Source organism: Indicator indicator, chromosome 2, assembly GCF_027791375.1.
Source record: "Indicator indicator isolate 239-I01 chromosome 2, UM_Iind_1.1, whole genome shotgun sequence".
Taxonomy (NCBI): domain Eukaryota; kingdom Metazoa; phylum Chordata; class Aves; order Piciformes; family Indicatoridae; genus Indicator; species Indicator indicator.
This window is the reverse complement of record NC_072011.1, coordinates 53,478,936-53,499,367: the sequence shown is the minus strand read 5'-3', so window position 1 is coordinate 53,499,367 and position 20,432 is coordinate 53,478,936. Positions and strand designations below refer to the sequence as shown.

At 37.8% G+C, this 20,432-nt stretch overlaps 1 protein-coding gene across 1 annotated transcript in view; it reads left to right on the top strand.

The window, feature by feature from the left end:
* USH2A (usherin) overlaps positions 1-20,432 on the top strand; it is a 414,010-nt gene that overhangs the window by 154,350 nt on the left and 239,228 nt on the right. Inside the window, exons 22-28 of the mRNA XM_054394908.1 lie at positions 4,080-4,206; positions 4,620-4,721; positions 6,146-6,334; positions 7,134-7,264; positions 13,647-13,920; positions 18,582-18,785; positions 18,913-18,993. Of these exons, the coding sequence (XP_054250883.1) occupies positions 4,080-4,206; positions 4,620-4,721; positions 6,146-6,334; positions 7,134-7,264; positions 13,647-13,920; positions 18,582-18,785; positions 18,913-18,993 (1,108 nt within the window). The remainder of the gene's footprint in view (positions 1-4,079; positions 4,207-4,619; positions 4,722-6,145; positions 6,335-7,133; positions 7,265-13,646; positions 13,921-18,581; positions 18,786-18,912; positions 18,994-20,432) is intronic.

Below are 20,432 nucleotides of genomic sequence, written 5' to 3'. Positions count from 1 at the left end.
ACATCAAGAATCATGTTCTGTAGCAGTAATTCTTTTTCCTTCATTTGTCCATCACAGTTTGCATTAGTATTCAAATGCTTTAACTACTACTTATTGACATTATGTGATTTGCTAACTTTGTTAAACCTATTATTGTTGTGAATCATGGTCTTGGCATATATGATAAGTATTTATGGCCCTTCCTCTGTGCTCTTCAGTTAAAAATGGCAAAAATTCTTTTTGATGACAATTATCTTCTGCTCTTCTTCCAGAACAGCATGGTGTAATATTATGTGCTCCCTTTCAGCTGTGTCCTGTCACAGGTTAATTCTTTTTACCCTTAGTCCCTTTCAGGATTCTTATATGTATCTTTGCTTATGATCAGCAGCACGATTTTTCTTCATAGTATCTGCTGTGCGGATAGTCCTGCAAAGTCTTCTTAGTGGGGAGTCATCAGCAGCTTAACTTGTTCCTTCTCTTAGTGTTAATGTCAAATCTTTTTCTTCCTGGCCATTCATTCTTCTCTTAGCTTTATGTAAACCACCATTTTTCTGACATTTGTCACCCTTTTATGTTTTCTAGCTGCTTGTTTATCCTTCCTTATTCCTTAACTGTCATTCTTTGCAGGTTTTTACTCGTGGTCCAGGAAGCATGAGGTTTTTTTCACTAACAGATACCTTCCTCAGTCTTGTCTGCATATCAGTTTGTTCTGTAGACCTTCCTTCAAACTCATTGTGTCTGCACAACTTCAACTGTCTGTGGAGTGTCTTCATATCATAATGCCTTTAAATCCACCCCTGAATTACACAACTGACTCTAGCTAAAATTAGAGTTATTTTCTGGTGGCTACAGGTCATTTGTTCTATCTTTTCCCAGGGAAGTGCTGAATATTTTATGTAAAGTGAAATAACTAACAGTGGAAATTTAAGGCCAATCTGGAGCACCATTTTCCTTAGTGATTAGTACAGTCTTCTGAGGATAGAGTATCAGGATTCTTGTAATATGGAAGGAATTGAATCCAATTCTTCCATTTTAGAATATGATCCATTTACTAAACTTTTTAGGAGGAATACCTGATACTTTTCTTGCAGCCTGCATTTGTGCAGATGATGAAGTAGAAGGCACAGCCTGAGGATGAGATGTAACTCCCTAAAAAAGGAAGCTGGAGAATACCTGCCTGTGAATCCTGACTATACCTTGCTGCTTGGTGTTGGCAAAACAGGAGTACTTATAGCTGCCTTACAGGACCTGAGGAAAACCTACAGGAAAGCTGGAAGGAGACTTGTCATAAGGGTGTCTAGTGACAGGATAAAGTGGGAGCGGTTTTAAACTGAGGGAGAGTAGGTTTAGACTGGGTCTTAGGAAGAAGTTCTTCAGTACAAGAGTGGTGAGACTCTGGAATAGGTTGCCTTGAGAGGTTATGAATGCCTCTTCCCTGGAGGTGTACAAGGCTGGGTTGGATGAGGCCTTGAGCAACCAAGTCTAGTTGTGAGGCATCCCTGCCTATGGCAGGGAGTTTGGAGTAGATATCTCTAAGGTCCCTTCCAACCTAACTCATTCTGTGATTCTATTTAGGAGTTTGGGCATTTAAGGAACTTGACTGGGAGAACTCTATTTGCATTTAGACTTTGGCATCTGGACAGTCCTTTAGAGGATCTGTATTTGTGATATTTCTATGTATTTTTATGAGTGTAATTGTCACTATAAAGAGCCAGAGAGATTCTTATTTACTTAGCTATTACTGAGAGCTACTAAAAAAATGCTTACTGTATATCTTAGCAAACCAATCCAGATTTTGATGTGGGATTTGCAAAATGTATGGCAAGCCATTTCACAACAGGATATTTGAATATGATCACAAGTCACTCAAGTATTTCTGGATAAAATGGCATACAGAGGCTTCCAGTACAGTGCACGCTGAACCTTGAACACTACATTGATTTATTTTTTATTTTTATTTTCCCCTGAGTTTAAGCACAGGTTAGCACATATGCTTGTGTGGTCCCAGGTTGAATTTGCTACAGATAACTGTGGTTTCTGATGTACAGAACTGTTAATGCTCTAAACTGTTTCCAAACATAATATGAAGAACCACTTATTCAGGCACCTGATCTTTAGAATGCAGCATCGTTTGTAACAATTTTAACGCTAACTAAGTACACTTTGATGAGACAGCATTTAATAAAATGCTCATTAATTTCATCATTAGCAAGAGTATGCTAAGAAGTAAGCCAGTTTCTTATGTCACGCCCAATTAGCATCCCATGCTAGTAATCCCATTAGTATTGTTGAATTCACTAATGGAAAAACTAATGGGCATGCTACCAGGGCACATTAATTGGGCATGACACCAGTTCTGGTTTTAATTATTAAACTACGATAATGAAATGTGTGTTTGTAAAATATTAAAATGTTGAAATAGGAAAGAAGACAATAAAAAATAGTATATGAAAAAGTGCACCTTAGTGTGTGAGAATATATAGCTTTGTATTGTTTCATGGGATAGAGGACTGCTGTACAAACTGCCTCAGCACCAAGATGTTGCCTGAATGAAGGAGGAAACACACTGTAAATATTCATGGGAAATTATTTTTTTTCTTGGAATTGTGTACTTATGTACACATCCTATGTATTTTCTTACACAAGCTACACAGTGACAGTCTCTAACTCAAAATGTACTGTGAAATGTGTGCTGTGCTTACAAATCTGTATGCTGACAAGCAATTTCTAATAGAGACACATCACTAAAAGCAGAATACTAAATTTTAGCATGATTAAAAAAAAAAAATCACAGTAGGTGGTTGTTTTATCAACAGGTTTTCTTCTATGTATAACTCCAAGGTCCCTGAGTCAGAAAGACCACTAGAAGATATGCAAAAAAACCCCAACAAATAAACCCCAAAAAACTAAAACAATAGCCCACAGAACTCCAAACAGGGTAGACCCACAAATTATAAAGAACCTTTCCTTTTTCTTTTATATAGTTTTTGGAAATTCTGGTTTTTTTGAAGCCTGTCTTAAGCCATATAGTAACTGCAAAGGTCCTGGTTCTTTAATATTATGTAGTGCTTATGCAAAGAAATGTTCTTCCATTCAGCATCTGCCTGCTACATTGGAGAGTTCTATTTTGTGAATTCAGTAGAATAACTTGGAGTTCCAGCATGGTTCAAGTTGCAGTATAAGGTCCTAAGACAATATTATGGGAATCATTGGAAACTATGAGGATTATTTGGGTATAAATCTCAGGAAAATTCTTGAAATCTGTTCATTATATAAATTTTTGGGTATTTTGTTTGCTGGCTTTCAGTCTTGAGATTGGTTTGGCAGCAGCATCTGTTAAATTCCTCTTACTCAGCAATTCAGAAAAAATTCTCTGCGTTTTCTCATGGATGTCTCTAAATTCATCCATTCATATCATTATATTTTTGTTTTAATAAAAATGGGTAAAAGATTTTTGCATCCCTTATAAGGTGAAAACATCTCCACTAACTGTCTTGTTTTCTTTTTTTTTTTTTTTTTACCTTTTCCCCTTAATCTCATGGTACGAGCTTTTCTTTCATAAATGCATAACAAGAAAATGCAAGTCCTTTGGATACCAGGTTAACTGGGACATAATGCACATCTCCATACTGTCTTACAAATGCACCTCCTTTTTTGTATCCCTTCCTCTGGACAGGTTCTGCAATCAACCAACAGTCTTGATATGCAGTTGCTTTCTGAATGATGGCCATGAGGCTTCACAGCCTGAGCAATCCGTTAAGTAGTTAAACAAAGACTTCATGTAAGAAAAAAATAAAAAATCTGAGTGACTTGACCCTCAGTAATTTGTGCCTTATCCTCATTTTTATCAGAGAAACTACACAGGGTTTTCTGTTTGTAATAGAAACCGAACTGGATCCTTGATCCCTCATTTATTATTTGCGAAGGTTAATTTAGTGGGAAATCAGTCCTAAACATCATTCAGTATTCCAGAAGAAGTTAGAGAACTTTTGTCTTTATTTTAACGTGTTATATACCACAGAGTAGTATGAAGAGTAAGGTATAATGCTAAATCTTACCTTCATAATATTCTAAATTACGGTTTTTTTGTTGATAAAAAGGGATCTGCAGTAGCAGTCACTCCAACTAATGATGGTGGAAAAGAGTACAATGACAACAGTTGGCACCAAATAATTGCTACAAGAATACAAGCACTGGGAAATATCACAGTGGATGGACAGTACACAGGTAATTAATCCTGTTCCATTTTCCTTTTTTTTTTTTTTTTTTTGGTATTACTCCATGTGTTGCTTACTTCCTTGCTTTTCTACTGCCTGTCTTCATCTATACAGCAAAAAATTAATTCAGTTTTCTGACAAAATCACTACGTTTTTTTCTGTGCATCTGAAGTACGTGTTCACAGTGAATCTTTGGTAATTGAATGCTAAATGTGAGGAATTTCTCTTTTTGTGCTTGTCACTCAGTGATTGTGTTACTATTCTTTTGTAAAATAGATTGGTAAATATTTCCAGGATATGTACAGGCAAGTATTAGGATATTGTGTGTCTTTAACCTCTTCTCTTAAACATCAGTATTCTGTTATTGAGTTGAAAAATCTGTTGAAAGCATTGAAAACAAGAACAGTGACCTGTTTTGTTCAGGTTCTTCCTCAGCAACTAGTGGCAGTACCATTATTGGAGACAACACAGGAGTTTTTGTTGGAGGACTCCCACAAGGTTATACTATTGTAAGAAAGGATGTAGGTGAGTATGGTTGTGGTCTGTACAGTGTGGCAAATCCTGTACAGTGACTCCAAGTTAACTGCCTTTGCAGTACTGCAGGCTGTATTGATTTTGTGTCAGAAGCATGACTGCAGTACTTAATTTGCATCATTATTTACATAAATTTTAAAAATCAGAAATAGTCTGTACAGTTTCTAGAATTTTATCTTCTGGGATAGATTGAACTATAACCGATTTCATTGGCTGTAAAGCAGCATATGAAGTCTGTACACATTTTAGTTAATTTTATACACAGAGCCAGTATGCATGTGAAACTTACTGGTATGTTTTACTTTCTATACTACCAAATTATTTCCCAGTCTTTTTCTAAGCTTAAGCACAGGGTTATGTGCCCCACCTGCATACAGGGATGAAACATGCTGTCTTTTTTTCTTTGGTGTAAGTTTGGAACTTTCAGGAATTGATGCATTGAAGTCAGAGGCATATGAATATATCTGTATTCTACAGCTGTATTTATGTGGGACTGGATTGTAACTGACTTCCAGACAAGTAAATCAACACGTGTTCATGTATAAACGTGCTATATTCTACTAGTAGATAGCAGAAAGGTGACTCCATACAAAACCATTATACAATCAACTGTTCTTAGTGGATCCGTATCTAGCCTTCTGTTGGTTTCATTTTAACCTGAAAGCCAAATTGTCCATATTGTTTGTACTTCCACTAAGGACATGAAATCTAGTTGATGATTTGAGGTACACTAGAGTACAACTTCCTCTTTTACTTTGTGTCACTTCACTAAATCCTGAAATATGCACATGTGTACCTCTAAAACTTTGTTTCAGAAAGTAATCTAGCAGACCTCCCTTAAAGACCTCTGCTAAATGATAAAAATGAGACTGACTCTAAATACCATTCAAGAGAATAGCATCTGTAAAACCTGCTTTGTATTTTTGTTCCTATAAAGAAAAAGAGATAGCAGTCATGAACTGCTATTTTTGTTATCCAGACAAGGAAAGAAGAGCATCCTGATGACTCTTCCAAGCATATATTCATCTGCCTTAGCTTTTGAAACAGTTTCTTCTTATTCATCAGACATTCTTCACATTTATAGTTTTATTTATACAAGGTCAACTTGAGAACATTCCTTGGAATCTTCATGGAGTCTATTTAGTCTGTTGATTTGAAAGTACCTGTATACACAATCTCAAAAAGTTTACTATTCTGAAGCTGTGTAGCTGTAGCTGCTGTCTTTAGTGACTATATCCATTTAGAAATCTGAATGTAGCTAGGACACCAGCTTTATGAAGTGACTGATAGCTGGTTATCAATGCACACATGGAGATACATGATAGGGTGAGGATTTATAAAACATGTAAATTAATTCCCATCTTTAGTTGCAGATGATTGGCTGGAAAAACTTTAATTATTTACCTTTTTTGCAGGGATGAAGATGATAGTCCAAAAAGGATTTGTGGGGTGTCTCAGTGACATATCTTTGAAAAAAGTGCATACTCCTGATGAAAAATGGGAATCTTTGAACTGGCAGGATGCTGAAGAACAAAACAATGTCTATCATATTTGGGAAGGGTGCCCCATTGTCCTCTCAGAAGGAGCACATTTTCTTGGCAAAGGTAGCTTACTGTACTTGGCACTAGCCAAGTATATTATTGATATTTAAGAAGTGATCAAAAGCACTGCAGTGATCTGCTTTTCAGAGCAGTTGTAATTGTAAAGAGTTGGTTTTGAGTGGTTTAAAATATGGTTTCTGGGTTTACAAAAGACTACCACATGGAAGAGGAGTTACATTCATAGACTGGTGCTGCTGCTATAGCTCTATGCAGAGTTGGTACAGAATCATAGAATTGTTTCAGTTGAAAAAGACCTCTAAGATCATCAGGTCAATGGTCAACCTAAGACCACCATGGCCATTAAACAATGTCCTGAAGTGCCATGTCCACGTGTTTCTTGAACAGCTCCAGGGATGGTGACATCACCACTACCCTCAGCAACTTATTCCAATGCCTGGCCCCTCTTTCTGTAAAGAAATTTTCCCTAATATCCCGTCAAACCTCCCCTGGCACAATTTCAGGCATGTAAAAGGTAAAGTTGCACTTTTGAAGAAACACAGATGCCTACAATGTGTCAAAAGCAACAACAAAACCACCACCCACACACCAAAACAACAACAAAAACATTTAGCAAAATTTAGGGCATTGCATCAGTTTGTTGTACTACATTATGGATAACTGTCCTTTACAAGGCTGAGTGATAAAGTTGTAGGCTTTAATCTTGATACCTCTGAGTTCTTCATGTCACAGTTGAAAGTAGTACCTAGATTTTTGCTTTTGGTTTCTTGAACCTGTTCAATTCAATTTAATTATTCATTAATTAATTCAATTTAACTTATTCATGTATTTACTTTCTTTCCAGGGTTTCTGGAACTGCATTCAGATGTTTTCAGTGGTGGATCAGAATTCAAAGTCTCATTCAAATTTAGAACAGACCAACTGAATGGATTGCTTTTGTTTGTTTACAATAAAGATGGCCCAGATTATCTTGCAGTAAGTTCAGAAATACAAATAATACTCAGATATGGCCTGTGAGTTTTGTCTACTAAGACGTGCCCAGTATTTAAAGACGTTTCAAACCATAACTGATTTTTGTGTTTTACTTTGTTTGAAATAATGTGCACAGCAAAGTGTAAGGGGAGCAAAAAAACTCCACCAAATACTCAGAATAAGTAACCTGTGTTATTTATATCATAAATAAGAAAGATATCAATTCATGAAAATAAGATTTAGTCTCTTTGCTGAATTTGAACAGTAAATAAAAGACATTATAGGGAAAGTACAGGGTTACCCAATTTCCCAGTTCTCATGCTAAAACAAAATCTATTAAATGGTAAATCAGAAAGCTCATGATGGAAATTGTCCAATATCCTAATGAAGCTTTCTCTTTAAGGTATCTGTATTTTTATAATCAATGTGATTTCTTCATTTTGATTTGAAGCATAAGGATTGTCATATAGGCAGAAATTAGTGGTGCAGCTTAATCCCATCTCATCCCTATCACTGTAGAGGAAATGTAGAAATCCTGTATTAGGCAAAACTGTGAGATGATGCCTGTGATTTTTTTTTTTTTTGGCATCTGTTAAATAAAACTGCTTTATGTTCAGATGTACTTGTGCTTCTATCTTTTCCAGGATTTTGTTTAAGGCTGAAGGTTTGTTGCAGTTTTTAATTTCATTTCTTAAAAATTAGTTACATGGCTCTGGATTTTCATATTTTTCTTTCCCCAAGGATTGTAATTAGACTGGTCACCATTGCTTAGTCAAGTCTAGTTACTATGTACATCAACTAGTAGGTATTACATTGAAAGTAATGTAACTTTCAGTTGGTCCAAGAAGCAATCCTTTACATGTAGAAATGTTTGAGTGTATTGTTACTCTTTATGACTTTCATGCATTTTCATTGAATTTAATTATTAAAAAAATTTATTATAATGCAGCTGTTTTGCTAATGGCTGTCATGTCACAGCCTGTTTTATTGCTTGGCATTAGACATAACATGCACTTTCTTTTAAACTTGTGACCGAAAACATGTGAATATATTTTTCTTCTTTTCAGGTCAGCTATAACTTCCTGTATATTTACTTTTTATGTTACTGACTTTTCTAGCAGATAATTTTTTTCCTGGATTTCGAATTCTGCTATCCCTGATTGCTTCCTCTTTTTCAAGCAGCCTTAAAGATTATGATGAGTTCCAATAGCAAATCTTGCTAATTACGTGTTATTTAGTTTTGCCCTCAAGTAATGACTAAGATCATGAGCTAATAGCATAAGATGCTATATGCACACTATTGTCACATCCTAAAAAGAATTTGTGTGTAATTCACAGTACAGAAGCACTATTTATGTGAACAATATTCACAGGGACAAACATGGGGCTTGGGTTCTTCTGGAGATTCTTGTGGTATGTGATCCTTGTTTCCTTTTATTGTTCTGTGAAAGGCTAACCAATATGAGAAAATAGTTTCTGACTAATTTTAAAGTGCAGTCAAAACCACAAAGGAGTTAGACAAAACACTTTCCTTCTTCTTCCAGAGTTTTGACAGTTTTATGTTTAAAGTATTTTTAGCACTGAAAACTGTGATCTTACTTGACTTAAGAACAAATCCTAAGAAAATTCTTTTTCAATCTCACCTTACTCCTGACCTGAACATCTCCATAGCCTTATGACGAAGAATTTTAGTAGAAGAATTTAGTATTTCTGCATGCTTTTCCAGCCCTTGCAGCTTTGTGTTCTACATATACATAATGATGATAGAAGGTTTTTCCGTACACTTGAGCTCACAAAAAAAAAAGGTTAATAGAAAGTGAAAATGAGGTGTGTAGCATGTTGCGCATGAGCTACGATGTCTTTGTTAGGAGCTTTGGTCAGGAGACACTTGCACTGCAAAACAGATTAGAAGCTATACCACTTATACCGAGTGCCAGTGTAAGATGGTGTTCCCTGACCCTTCCCTTTGCACAGGGCACAGCTCTCTTAAGAGCTTCATAAAAATTTTGGAATGAATAAATAAGACACATGGCTAGCCTGCTACCAAATAGCCAAAGACTTTGTTTTGTTTTGTTTTGTTTTTTCTGTCCAAGATAAAATTAAAACCTGTTATGATAAAATTTAAGCTGTTACATGTAAAAGTCTCTTCTTCCATGTCTTCCAGGCCCTGAGAATTAACTCGAGCTAGGGATGTCAATCTGATAATCTTCGCACAATGATTATGAGCAAATGGTGACCAGACAAACCAGAATGAATCACTAGCTCTCACTCTGGCATGTGTTCTCTCATGAGTGTTTGATGCAAAGAATGTACTGTGACTGCTGATAGAGTTTGCATTACTGGTTTTGATGCTGACCACTTCACAAGAGCAGTCAAAGCCTAAGCACTGACAATCTTATGTGCAACAGTGGCACCAGCTTACATGACATTGCAGCTGGTGAAGCTGATGTTCAATTCAAAATTCAAGAGCTGATTTGCTTCTGCAAAGAATTCCAGCAAGAATGTTTTCAAAAGAACTGTACCGCATCCAGTTCTGGAGCCCCTATTACAAGAGGGATATGGACATGCTGGACCGTGTCCAGAGAAGGGCCACCAGGATGATCAGAGGGCTGGAGCACCTCTCCTATGAGGAGAGACTGAAAGAGTTGGGGCTGTTCAGTCTGGAGAAAAGAAGGCTCTGAGGTGACCTTATTGTGGCTTTCCAGTATCTGAAGGGAGCCTACAAGAAAGCTGGGGAGGGACTTTTTAGGATCTCAGGTAGTGACAGGACTAGGGGGAATGGAATAAAGCTGAAAGTGGGGAGATTCAGACTGGACATGAGGAAGAAGTTCTTCCCCATGAGAGTGGTGAGAGCCTGGAATGGGTTGTCCAGGGAGGTGGTTGAGGCCCCATCCCTGGAGGTGTTTAAGGCCAGGCTGGATGAGGCTTTGGCCAGCCTGATCTAGTGTGAGGTGTCCCTGCCCATGGCAGGGGGGTTGGAACTAGATGATCCTTGCGGTCCCTTCCAACCCTGACTGATTCTATGATTCTATGATTAGCTGCATGAAGTAAAAAACTAGTGTCCCAGATGAAAGTGTTGCCTGTTACAGAGCTGAGGTGGGATGTGAAATAAGTGTTTTGGGGACTCCAAGTCAAAATCTTTTCATTAGCAAAGAAGTGACTGTTACTTATGTGGGACTTGTGAAGGTGGTATTCTGACTGGTCGCAAGTGATTTCTCTCTGGTATGAAGAAGATATTCCTATTCTCTTTCCATTAAAGGATGACCAATACTCAGGAGGGTGCTGATAAGCATGTGTTTGGGCCTCTGCCCTCCAGCCCACCAATCTAAACAGGGCTGGTACCAGTACAGAACATCTTTAACCTTGAGCTGGAAAGGACTGGTTCAACATCAGCACCATGTATTTTTTCTTTCAATCTGACTGTCACTGTCAGATTTTTTTAACGTCTGTCGCTTGTGTCTTCTGATACCTCTGAATCTCAAGATGACTTCCCAGTTCAAAGGGGATGAAGCCATAATCAGTCTTGTTGAGATAATTTTGAATGGCAGGTTTTACAAAGCGTCATTCAGCCTCCAATGCAGCTCTTATCCTACCTGTGTTTTGTTTCTTGAAGCTATGACTGGATATTCCTTTCATCTTCAAAATCATATTTATAAACAGATTGAGTGAGGTAGGGACAGGTCTCTGCAGAGAAGGAAAATACAGAAGTGCTAAATAATTTAGGGACATGTTGAAGTAATTTATTCCAAATCTGTACTAAAAACAGGGCAGGTTTAGATAGATAAGGTTGCTTCAGGCATTTTTTTTTTTTTTTGAGTACTGTTTATTTCTCTACAGATGGATAATCCACAGCTTCTCAAATTCTGCAGCATCTTCCAATCTTTGATCCATCCTCATTATACAAAATTTAAAAAATTCTCATATCTGACTGTGGTTTTTCTTGTTACAATTTGTCTTTTACCTATTATCCTTTTCACTGTGCACCTCTGAGAAGGGTCTGTGTCTGTCTTCTCTGTATCCTCCCATGAGGTAGTTGAAGAATTAAATTACCTTCCTGTTTACTCCTTAAACTGAACAAACCCTGTTCTCTCAGTTTCAACTCATATGTTTGGTATTTCAATCCCTGACCAACTCGGCAGCTCTCCACTGGATTCACTCCAGTGTGCCTGTATCTTTCATATACTGGGGTGTCCACAATTGGATATGGTAGCCCAGATATAGTCTTATATGTGATGAATAGAAGGGAAGAATCATCTCCTTGGACCCACTGCCTACCTTATTTCTAATGCAGCTCAGTGTTCAATTTGTAATCCATCCCTGAACCTCTCTCCTATTCTACAAAGCTACTTTCTATGTCTGCAGTAGCAGTGGCAGCCCCTTTTGTTCACAATTGCGAACTTGCTGAGAGTACACCCTATCCCCTTACCTAGGTCAATAATAAATTTTTAAATCAGAATCAGTTCCTGTATCAGTCTCTAAAAGATGCCACAACCTGCCAATGCACCTTTAGAAGCTCTTCTTGGCCCTCATGTCCTTTTCTAGATAAAGGCTATACTTTGGCTTTCCTAATTCCAACCTTGCATGCTGAGATATGTCAAAATAAGAATTGTGAGCATGAAGAAAAATATTAATAAAATTTTGTATTAATGCTTAATATTTGTACCCCAAATTCTGAAAAGCAAGTATGTTGTTAAGCATTAAACTGAGAACCTGTTCAGCTTTAGAGATGTGATATAATGCTCTTGTTCTACTGACAACTAAGATGTCTTGCAGAACAATACAATGAACTTCAGATTTTTGGTTTAAAGTGATAATATATTTTCTGAAGACTGATTAACAATCAAGCATTTTTTAATAAAGTAGTCTCAGAACTTTATTCAAAGCTCACAATTTATCTGTTGTTTTTCTGAACCAGTGAGAATGTTAGGTGTATGCAGGACTTCACTTTTTTTTCTTTTTTTTTTTTTTTAATCTTTGACATGCAGAGCAGTTCAATGGGAACAGTGGTCTTCTATCTTTAGCTGCATTTGGGCATTCTCGGTGTCAATCCAGGTCATCCCAAAAGGCACGAGCATCATTCTCTGCCTGTTTATGTCTATGCCAAGATGAGTAAATTGGAAGAAGGTTATGCCAAGTAGTGACCCCATGTCAAACAACATGTCCTCTCTCCATCCTCCAGGTCTGGTGGACTTGCTAGCATGACTTGCTAGGCAGGCAGCTGAAATGCTTTCTTCACACTAGCACAGTGTGCTCCATCTTAATTCTTCTCAGTGAAGAAAAATAGTGACTTGTCCCATGGACTGCTTTTTCAAGCTATACTCATTGGCATTGATGCCATGATCTGTCTTTGACTTATTTTGTAGAGTCTTTAGCTGTGAAGAGTTCTAAGCTCACAGAAACAGGGGAAGTTATGATTCCAAAGAAATAAATAAAATCTCTCTGTCTCATGACCAGAAAGTCACTGTGGGACAGCAGCTGTATTGCCCATGACATCTCAAGTACTGAGATCTTTCTTCATTTGAGGTGCCTGTAAGGAAATATAAATCCAATTCCAAATACTAGACTATTATTATCAGCAACCTAAATATATCAGTCTGTCAGTAGTGGTGATAAGCATTTATATTAAATCTATTGTTTTGGTGTGGAAACAGGTGTACCTTTTTGTGAACATATCCATATTTTTTAGCCACTACCTTATCACCTAAATATTTAGTGCTCTATACCTTCCAATTTAGAATCTCAGCCCATTTGCCTTCCATTCAGTTAAGATAGAGAGTCTTGCAGGAAAGCATGTGGAATCTTCTGCAGTGAAAATTGAAGTAAAATGTATTTCCATTGGAGAATTAGTACGTTCATCTCAAAAAACACATATAAAAAACAATTTTATTTTCTGACAAGATTTAGAGGAATAAAGATGAAATACAGCATCAATGTATGCTGGAAAAGTTTGAAATTGAGTTCACCAGCCAATTAAAAAGACCTTAATCAGGTCTGACATTTCATCTCTTTATTATCTTGTTACATTCTTCAAAAAAGTGAATTGATACGTAAAATCCTGTTTTCTCATTCAAAAAAAAAAAAGAGGTAAAACAGTCCTGTTTCATTGTATTTGCATTTTACTTCGTTACATTAGTACCAAAGTCAGTTGTCAAAAAATCAGATTATATTTTTCTTCATTGTGAATTAACTGATACACTGTATTTGACATGTTTTGTGTAAACAATTTTATTTTAATTTGTGCTCTCCTTAAGATAAATATGTCTTATTCATTGGTCTTGTTCATTGACTCCTTTTTATTATTTTTTTTAAATTAACTCTTGTCTGTTATTGCTTTGTATGTGATGTGTCTTTCAATTTTTTTTTTCCTCTCTTTTCAAATATATAGGTTGTACTGAAAAGTGGAATCTTAAACATCTTTTTAAAAACTGGCAATGTCTTTACACACGTGGATCTCTGGTTAGGACTGTCTTACTGTGATGGAAAGTGGAACAAAGTCACAGTGAACAAGGAGGGCTCCATAGTTTCAGCCAGTATGAATGAACTGAGAGAGCAGACAGTAGAACCCCACATTCAGCAGCTGAGAGTAAACTCACCTGTCTACATAGGAGGAATCCCTCCTGAGATTCAAAATTTTTATAATGAACTGAGGCTAGAACAAGGTAAGATGACATCAAGAAGGACACTTTTTTTTTTAATAAAATACATGTCCTGCATAAGGTGGACATTCTGTTGCTGGTAATCTAAACTCATGAGTATGCACAGGAGTTTTCCCTCCCAGTTATCCCTACCCATCTAGCTTTACTTAGTCCTGATCCTCTTCTAATACTATAAAAGTTCTTCCAACCCAGTGATACCTGAAGTGATCTAATTTGTGGGAGGCAAACTGGAGATTAGCAAATGATAATCTAAGGTGCCTCACCAAAAGATCTCAAATCTTCATCAGAGGAAGCCAGTTCAGATAAACTTTTTTCACTTGATCAATTTGTATCACTCAGATCTGGGATACAGAACTGGTGATAGACATAACCATAGCCACAAGTCACTGTAAAGTGACTGGATGCTGCCACATGGAAGAATTGTTGAGAGTTTATTAGTCCTTTTTAGGTGATACTTGATTCTGTTCTATGAAATTGAGTGTAAACCCCTGAATTTGGATTTTGGCTATGTTACTGTGATATTTTTCATGTTACCAGGAGGAGAGGAGACAGTTATGTTTTTACCCTTCACTGTAATCCCTTTGTTCTGGAACAGGTCAAATATCTAGGGAATTAATTGCAGCCTGATACTAATGGCCTCCACAAAAGGATGTACTGTATGAAATGTAGTAGAAAAAGTGTCTATGAAACATGCTCTGTTTACAGTTTTTGTGTGGTTTTGTTTGGTTGGTTGTTTTTTTATTCCTTATGAAGCTGTTCATTAGCAAAAGAGGAGGAAAAAGCAGAGGTACTTAACGCCTTCTTTGCCTCAATTTTCAATAGTAGGATATGTTGTCTTCAGGACAACTGCCCTCCTGACCTGGCAGATGGAGTCAGGGAGCAGCATACTACCCCTGTAATCCAGGAGGAAGAAGTTAGAGATCTGCTGAGCGACTTGGATCCCCACAAGTCTATGGGACTAGATGGGTTCTGTCCTGGGGTAATGAGCTCACCAAGCTGCTGTCTATCATTTTTTCAACAGTCCTAACTCACTGGAAAGTGACTGGAAGCTGGTCAGTGTGATGCCCATTCACAAGAAGGGCCAGAAGGAGGAGCCAGGGAATTACAGGCCTGTCAGCCTGACCTCAGTGCCAGGCAAGATTGTGGAGCAGGTCATCTTGAGTGCAGTCACACAGCACCTACAGGATGGCCAAGGGATCAGGCCCAGCCAGCATGGATTTAGGAAGGATAGGTCCTGCCTGACCAACCTGATCTCCTTTTATGACCAGCTGACCTGCCTGGTGGTTGTGGCCTGTGGATGTAGTCTACCTGGACTTCAGCAAGACCTTTGACACCGTCCCCCATAGCAAACTCCTGGCCAAGCTGTCAGCCCATGGCCTGGACAGGAGCACTCTGTGCTGGGTTAGGAACTGGCTGGAGGGCCATGCCCAGAGAGTGGAGGTGAATGGTGCCACTGCCAGCTGGCAGCCTGTCACTAGTGGTGTCCCCCAGGGATTGGTGTTGGGCCCCATTCTGTTTAATATCTTTATTGATGATCTGGATGAGTGGATTGAGTCCATCATTAGTAAGTTTGCAGATGACACCATGATGGGGGCAGGTGTTGATCTGTTGGAGGGTAGAAGGGCTCTGCAGAGGGACCTTGACAGCTGGATAGATGGGCAGAGTCCAAGGGCTCTGTGAGACATAACACATCTAAGTGCCAGGTTCTACACATTGGCCACAACAACCCCAGGCAGTGCTACAGGCTGGGGAAAGAGTGGCTGGAGAGTGGCCAGGTAGAGAGGGACCTGGGGCTACTGGTTGACAGTAGGTTGAACTGAGCCAGCAGTGTGCCTAGGTGGCCAAGAAGGCCAATAGCCTCCTGGCCTGGATCACGAATAGTGTGGCCAGCAGGAGCAGGGAAGTCATTCTGCCCCTATACTGTGCGTTGGTTAGACCACACCTTGAGTACTGTGTCTAGTTCTGGGCTCAAACATGTCCAGAGAAGGGCAACAAGGCTGGGGAGGGATCGTGAGCACGAGCCCTATGAGGAGAGGTTGAGGGAGCTGGAGTTGTTTAGCCTGGAGAAGAGGAGACTCAGGGGAGACCTTATTGCTGTCTACAACTACATGAAAGGAGGTTGTAGACAGGTGGGGGTTGGTCTCCTCTCCCAAGCAACCAGTGACAGAACAAGAGGACACAGTCTCAAGCTGTGCCAGAGGAAGTTTAGGCTGGATGTTAGGAAGAAATTCTTCATGGAAAGCGTGATTTCCCATTGAAATGGGCTGCCCAGGGAGGTGGTGGAGTCACGGTCCCTGGAAATGTTTGAAATAAGACTGGACGAGGCACTTAGTGCCATGGTTTAGTTGATTAGATGGTGTTGGGTGATCAGTTGGACTTGATGATCTCTGAAGTCTTTTCTAACCTGGTTGATTCTCTGATTCTGTAATCAATGTATTTTGCAGACAGTGTGGGCAAACAAGTAACAGTCTGTAAGTGATTAGTGGCCAGTCTAATAAGTGGCTTTGGATGCATGAGCTCACACTGAACATAGGCATTCAAGTAAGCTCTACAGAGCTCCATTGAAGCCTTGTGATTTCAGAGCTATAGCATAGTTTGAGTTGAATCCATGCACTGCATTCACAGATAGCTAAAATATATTAAGTATTCTTCTGGCTGTGCATATCACATATATTATAATCTTCCTCCAGGTTCTGTGTGCATAATATTTATGGCCCAAAAGAGCTAGGCAGCCATCCCCTGTCCATGTTGCCTTGTGAGTGGATGCATTTGCAACTCCTGCAGCAAAGAGATGTGTGAACAAAGAATCTGAGGCAAAATAATGTCTAAAGTGAATATCTGAAGTGCATATTGAGGCACATCAATAAACATTACTTTTTTTTCCACTGAGTCTCTTCACTATGCCACAAAACAAAATGGCTGCTTTGAATTTATGTTCAGAGTGCTCCTAAATGTAGATTTAGATGAGTAAGATTGAGCATGACAGCTTTGAAACAAACATTGTGGGTTTATTTTAGGACTATAATGATGTAACAATATTATAATAAAATATGGAGACCTTTCCAGTTTAATAAATCTTAGGAAAGGTTTTCTCAATTAATGGCTGCTTGTTAATTAATTTTGAATAAAATAATATAATTTTGCTTACAGTAAATAAGGGATAAATACCATTCTTCTCCCATCCTACCTCCCTATCAGTTAAAACTTCATTTTGATAAATTTCAGAATCTAGGGGCCTCTGCATGACCCATTGCATGCCCTTCAGAGAGAGCAAGGTAGAGGGGAGTTGGCAGGAACACTTTTGAAAATTTGTGCTGTCGTTACCCATTCTGCACCTACCTGAAAGTGAGCAAGATTATTTGGCTGATGTCAGTCAGAGATCTTCAAATAATGGTAAATGCAGCTACAGAGATACTAAAAATGTTGTAATAGATTATGCAGTATGCATCTCATTGCAAATTAAACAGCTGTTAATTTTTGTGTAATGATTAAGATGCCTGCACAAACTAATTCTTTCCACTGCCACAGACTAAGGAATGCTCACTGTGGAGTATGAGTTGAACTTAAATTAGGATGTATTCATTTTCAAGAGCATCTTGTCTAAATTTCTAATGCTGTGGAGGGAGAAGGTATTTTAGAGGATAATTCAAAATAGATGTCCAGCTTCAATGCCTCTTCCTTTTTGCATGATGTATAGATATTAGACTCCAAGATGGGATGGCTAAGTACAAATACTACTCTGACCTACCACCTTGCAGTGATAAAGGCAGTAGAAGTCCATAAGATATAAATACAGTGTTTTCCCAAAGTTAAGAAAAAAGAGCACTAAACTATGAGAGGTTGATTTTTAATTTATAAAGTTAATTCTTTATGTACTGAGGTCTTCAGTTTGGGTTTACATTTTACATTTATATTACGTTTAACATTAAACATTGATCACTGTACACATCTAAAGAACTATTTTGTATCCATGTATTAATTTCTTTGTAAATTAATTATTAGAAATATATAGAAATTCGAATGACTGCATTCTGAAATTTTGTATTGGTCTTTTTACTGCAACTAATTAAGCATTCTTAATGTTAATAGGAATGTTGCACAGACAGAGGAATATGTATATGTAGAAATAAATGTAAAAGGAGGTTATTTTTTTTCTTGCAAATGAAGAGTTTGGGGTTATGTTTCTAGATTATGTCTGCAAATAGCCTACCAGTTATATCCCCATTAGGACAGACTGATAAACCTCTCTGATCTCCTGAAGTTAATTATATATTTAATCTATGGGTTCTTCTTAGTTTGTAAGAAGAGTGTGTATTAACAAAATATTAGCAAGCAGCAGGAAGCTGATTTTCAAATTCAGAATCACTTTTATGGTAATAATTTTGAAGAGGAAAGTGACAGAATAGAAAACAGAAAGCTATTTCCTTGTGGAATGGAATTGATAACAATGAAAGTGCAGTTCAGTAAGGCAGGAACTCAACAGCAGAATACCAGGAATTTTTACCAGCTTAGTATCTTGGAAAGGGAGACTAAATGTCATGTTGGAAGATAACATTCACATTACAGTCTTTAATGCTGAAAACATAGAACTGAAAGGAACAAAACTGATTCTTAATTAATGACTGCAGCTCTTTATGTGATACTAATCCCTTACTGTTTGCTAGGTTTCGGTGGTTGCATGAAGGATGTTAAATTTACACGAGGTGCTGTCGTTAACTTGGCATCTGTGTCCAGCAGTGCTGTCAGAGTCAATCTGGACGGATGCCTATCAACTGACAGTGCTGTTAACTGCAGGGGAAATGACTCCATCCTAGTATACCGAGGAAAAGAGCAGAGTGTTTATGAGAGTGGTCTACAACCACTTACAGGTAACATGTTAGCTCCTTAAATGAAACACCTTATTTTTATTTCATTATGTATTAATGTATTACTGTGTCCAGTGTTTTGGTTTGGTTTGGTTTTTTCCCCCTCTATACTTACCTATGTTCTTTGAAGAATACCTTTATAGGGTGGTTGCCTCAAATGAAGGAGGATCAGTGTCTAGTGAATGGACCCATGTGCGAACAAGAGAATCAGGTAAATATAATTTTCAGGCTTACTTACTCCCATTTTTCATTGGCTATCTAATGTCAGGTTGGAGAAAATCCCATCACAACAATTTTGAATAGTGTGAGTTGCATAGTGTTTCTGAAGGAGCAAACTGCTTAGTGCTTTGCATAGGTATCAAATTACTTTTGTCAGCTACAAAATGTTCAGGCAAGTGTTTTCCACGCATAACTCCAAGTCTTTTGCAAATACATAGTAGAGCATGTAATTATGTGAGAGTAAAGAATGTGAATGTGTTGAACTGCTTTAATGAGTAAAAACAGCCATGCATCTAGGTATGTTCAGACATGCACATCTAAACCCACACTGAATGAGTCTGCTGAAGTCAATCTGTATTTTCCAAAGTATAACTTCATGATGCAAAAAAATAAAATGCAGAGAAAGGAGATACCAGGATAGCAAACCCACAGTGGAAGATATGAGGCCTTGTAGTTGCCAGGGAGAAGAGAGTCTCGTGAAAGTTTTTCCCTACATGACTATGCCGCTCAGTGCTGCTGAATGAGGATTCCTTCAGCAAGTAGTCCACAGACTGTATATGAAAATCTGGTTATATTTACTAGAAAAGGAGCATGTGGAGAAGGTTTCAAAGTAGGAACGTAACACCTACTGAGCCTTAAAGATCAAAAATTTCATATATTTTATGAAGAAAATAAAAAGGATCATTCCTCCTCTGCTCTGTGCTTTTGCAAACCTCATTGACCAAACAAGTTTTTGAAGATTTACAGTTTTGCATGTTTTATTTAACCAACATTCCTTGTTCTGTAAATTGAAACCTAATTGCATTGCATTCTATCAAGACAAATTCCATCAAAATATTCTTTTGATGCAAGGTACTCAATGTATGATCACAAAAAATGGTACAATACCTGCATAAATATTGAACTTGCAAATGTATTCTTATACAACTTACTGTCATTATTTCATCTACCACCCAGAAGAGAGATAATGTATGCATATTTTCATATAAAATATCTGACAACTGTAAGGTTTACTATGAATTTATGTTTGCAAGCTGACCACAGCACTGAGCAGTCTCTGTTCCCTGGGGTTGGAGAATAATTGCACTATTTAATTATTTTTGAGTTGGTTTTGCCATGTCCCTTATGAGAAGACCATCTGCTATACGGTACCTTACCTTGCCCTGTGATACACTTCAGAACTAATAAAATCAATATATTACTGCAGTAACTGAAGCTTTTTTCCTAGAATATCACATTTTTACTTTATACAAGAATCACAACTTCCAGCTATTTTTGTACTTTCTTCTCTGATACCTGTCTTATAAAGAGCATTGCATGGTTTGTATTCATATTTAATGAAACTAAACAATAAAATTACAAAAAAAAAAGCCCCGAGAGGTTATTTGATGGTGACCATCAGCAGGGCTAGGGAGTCCACATGCATTTACA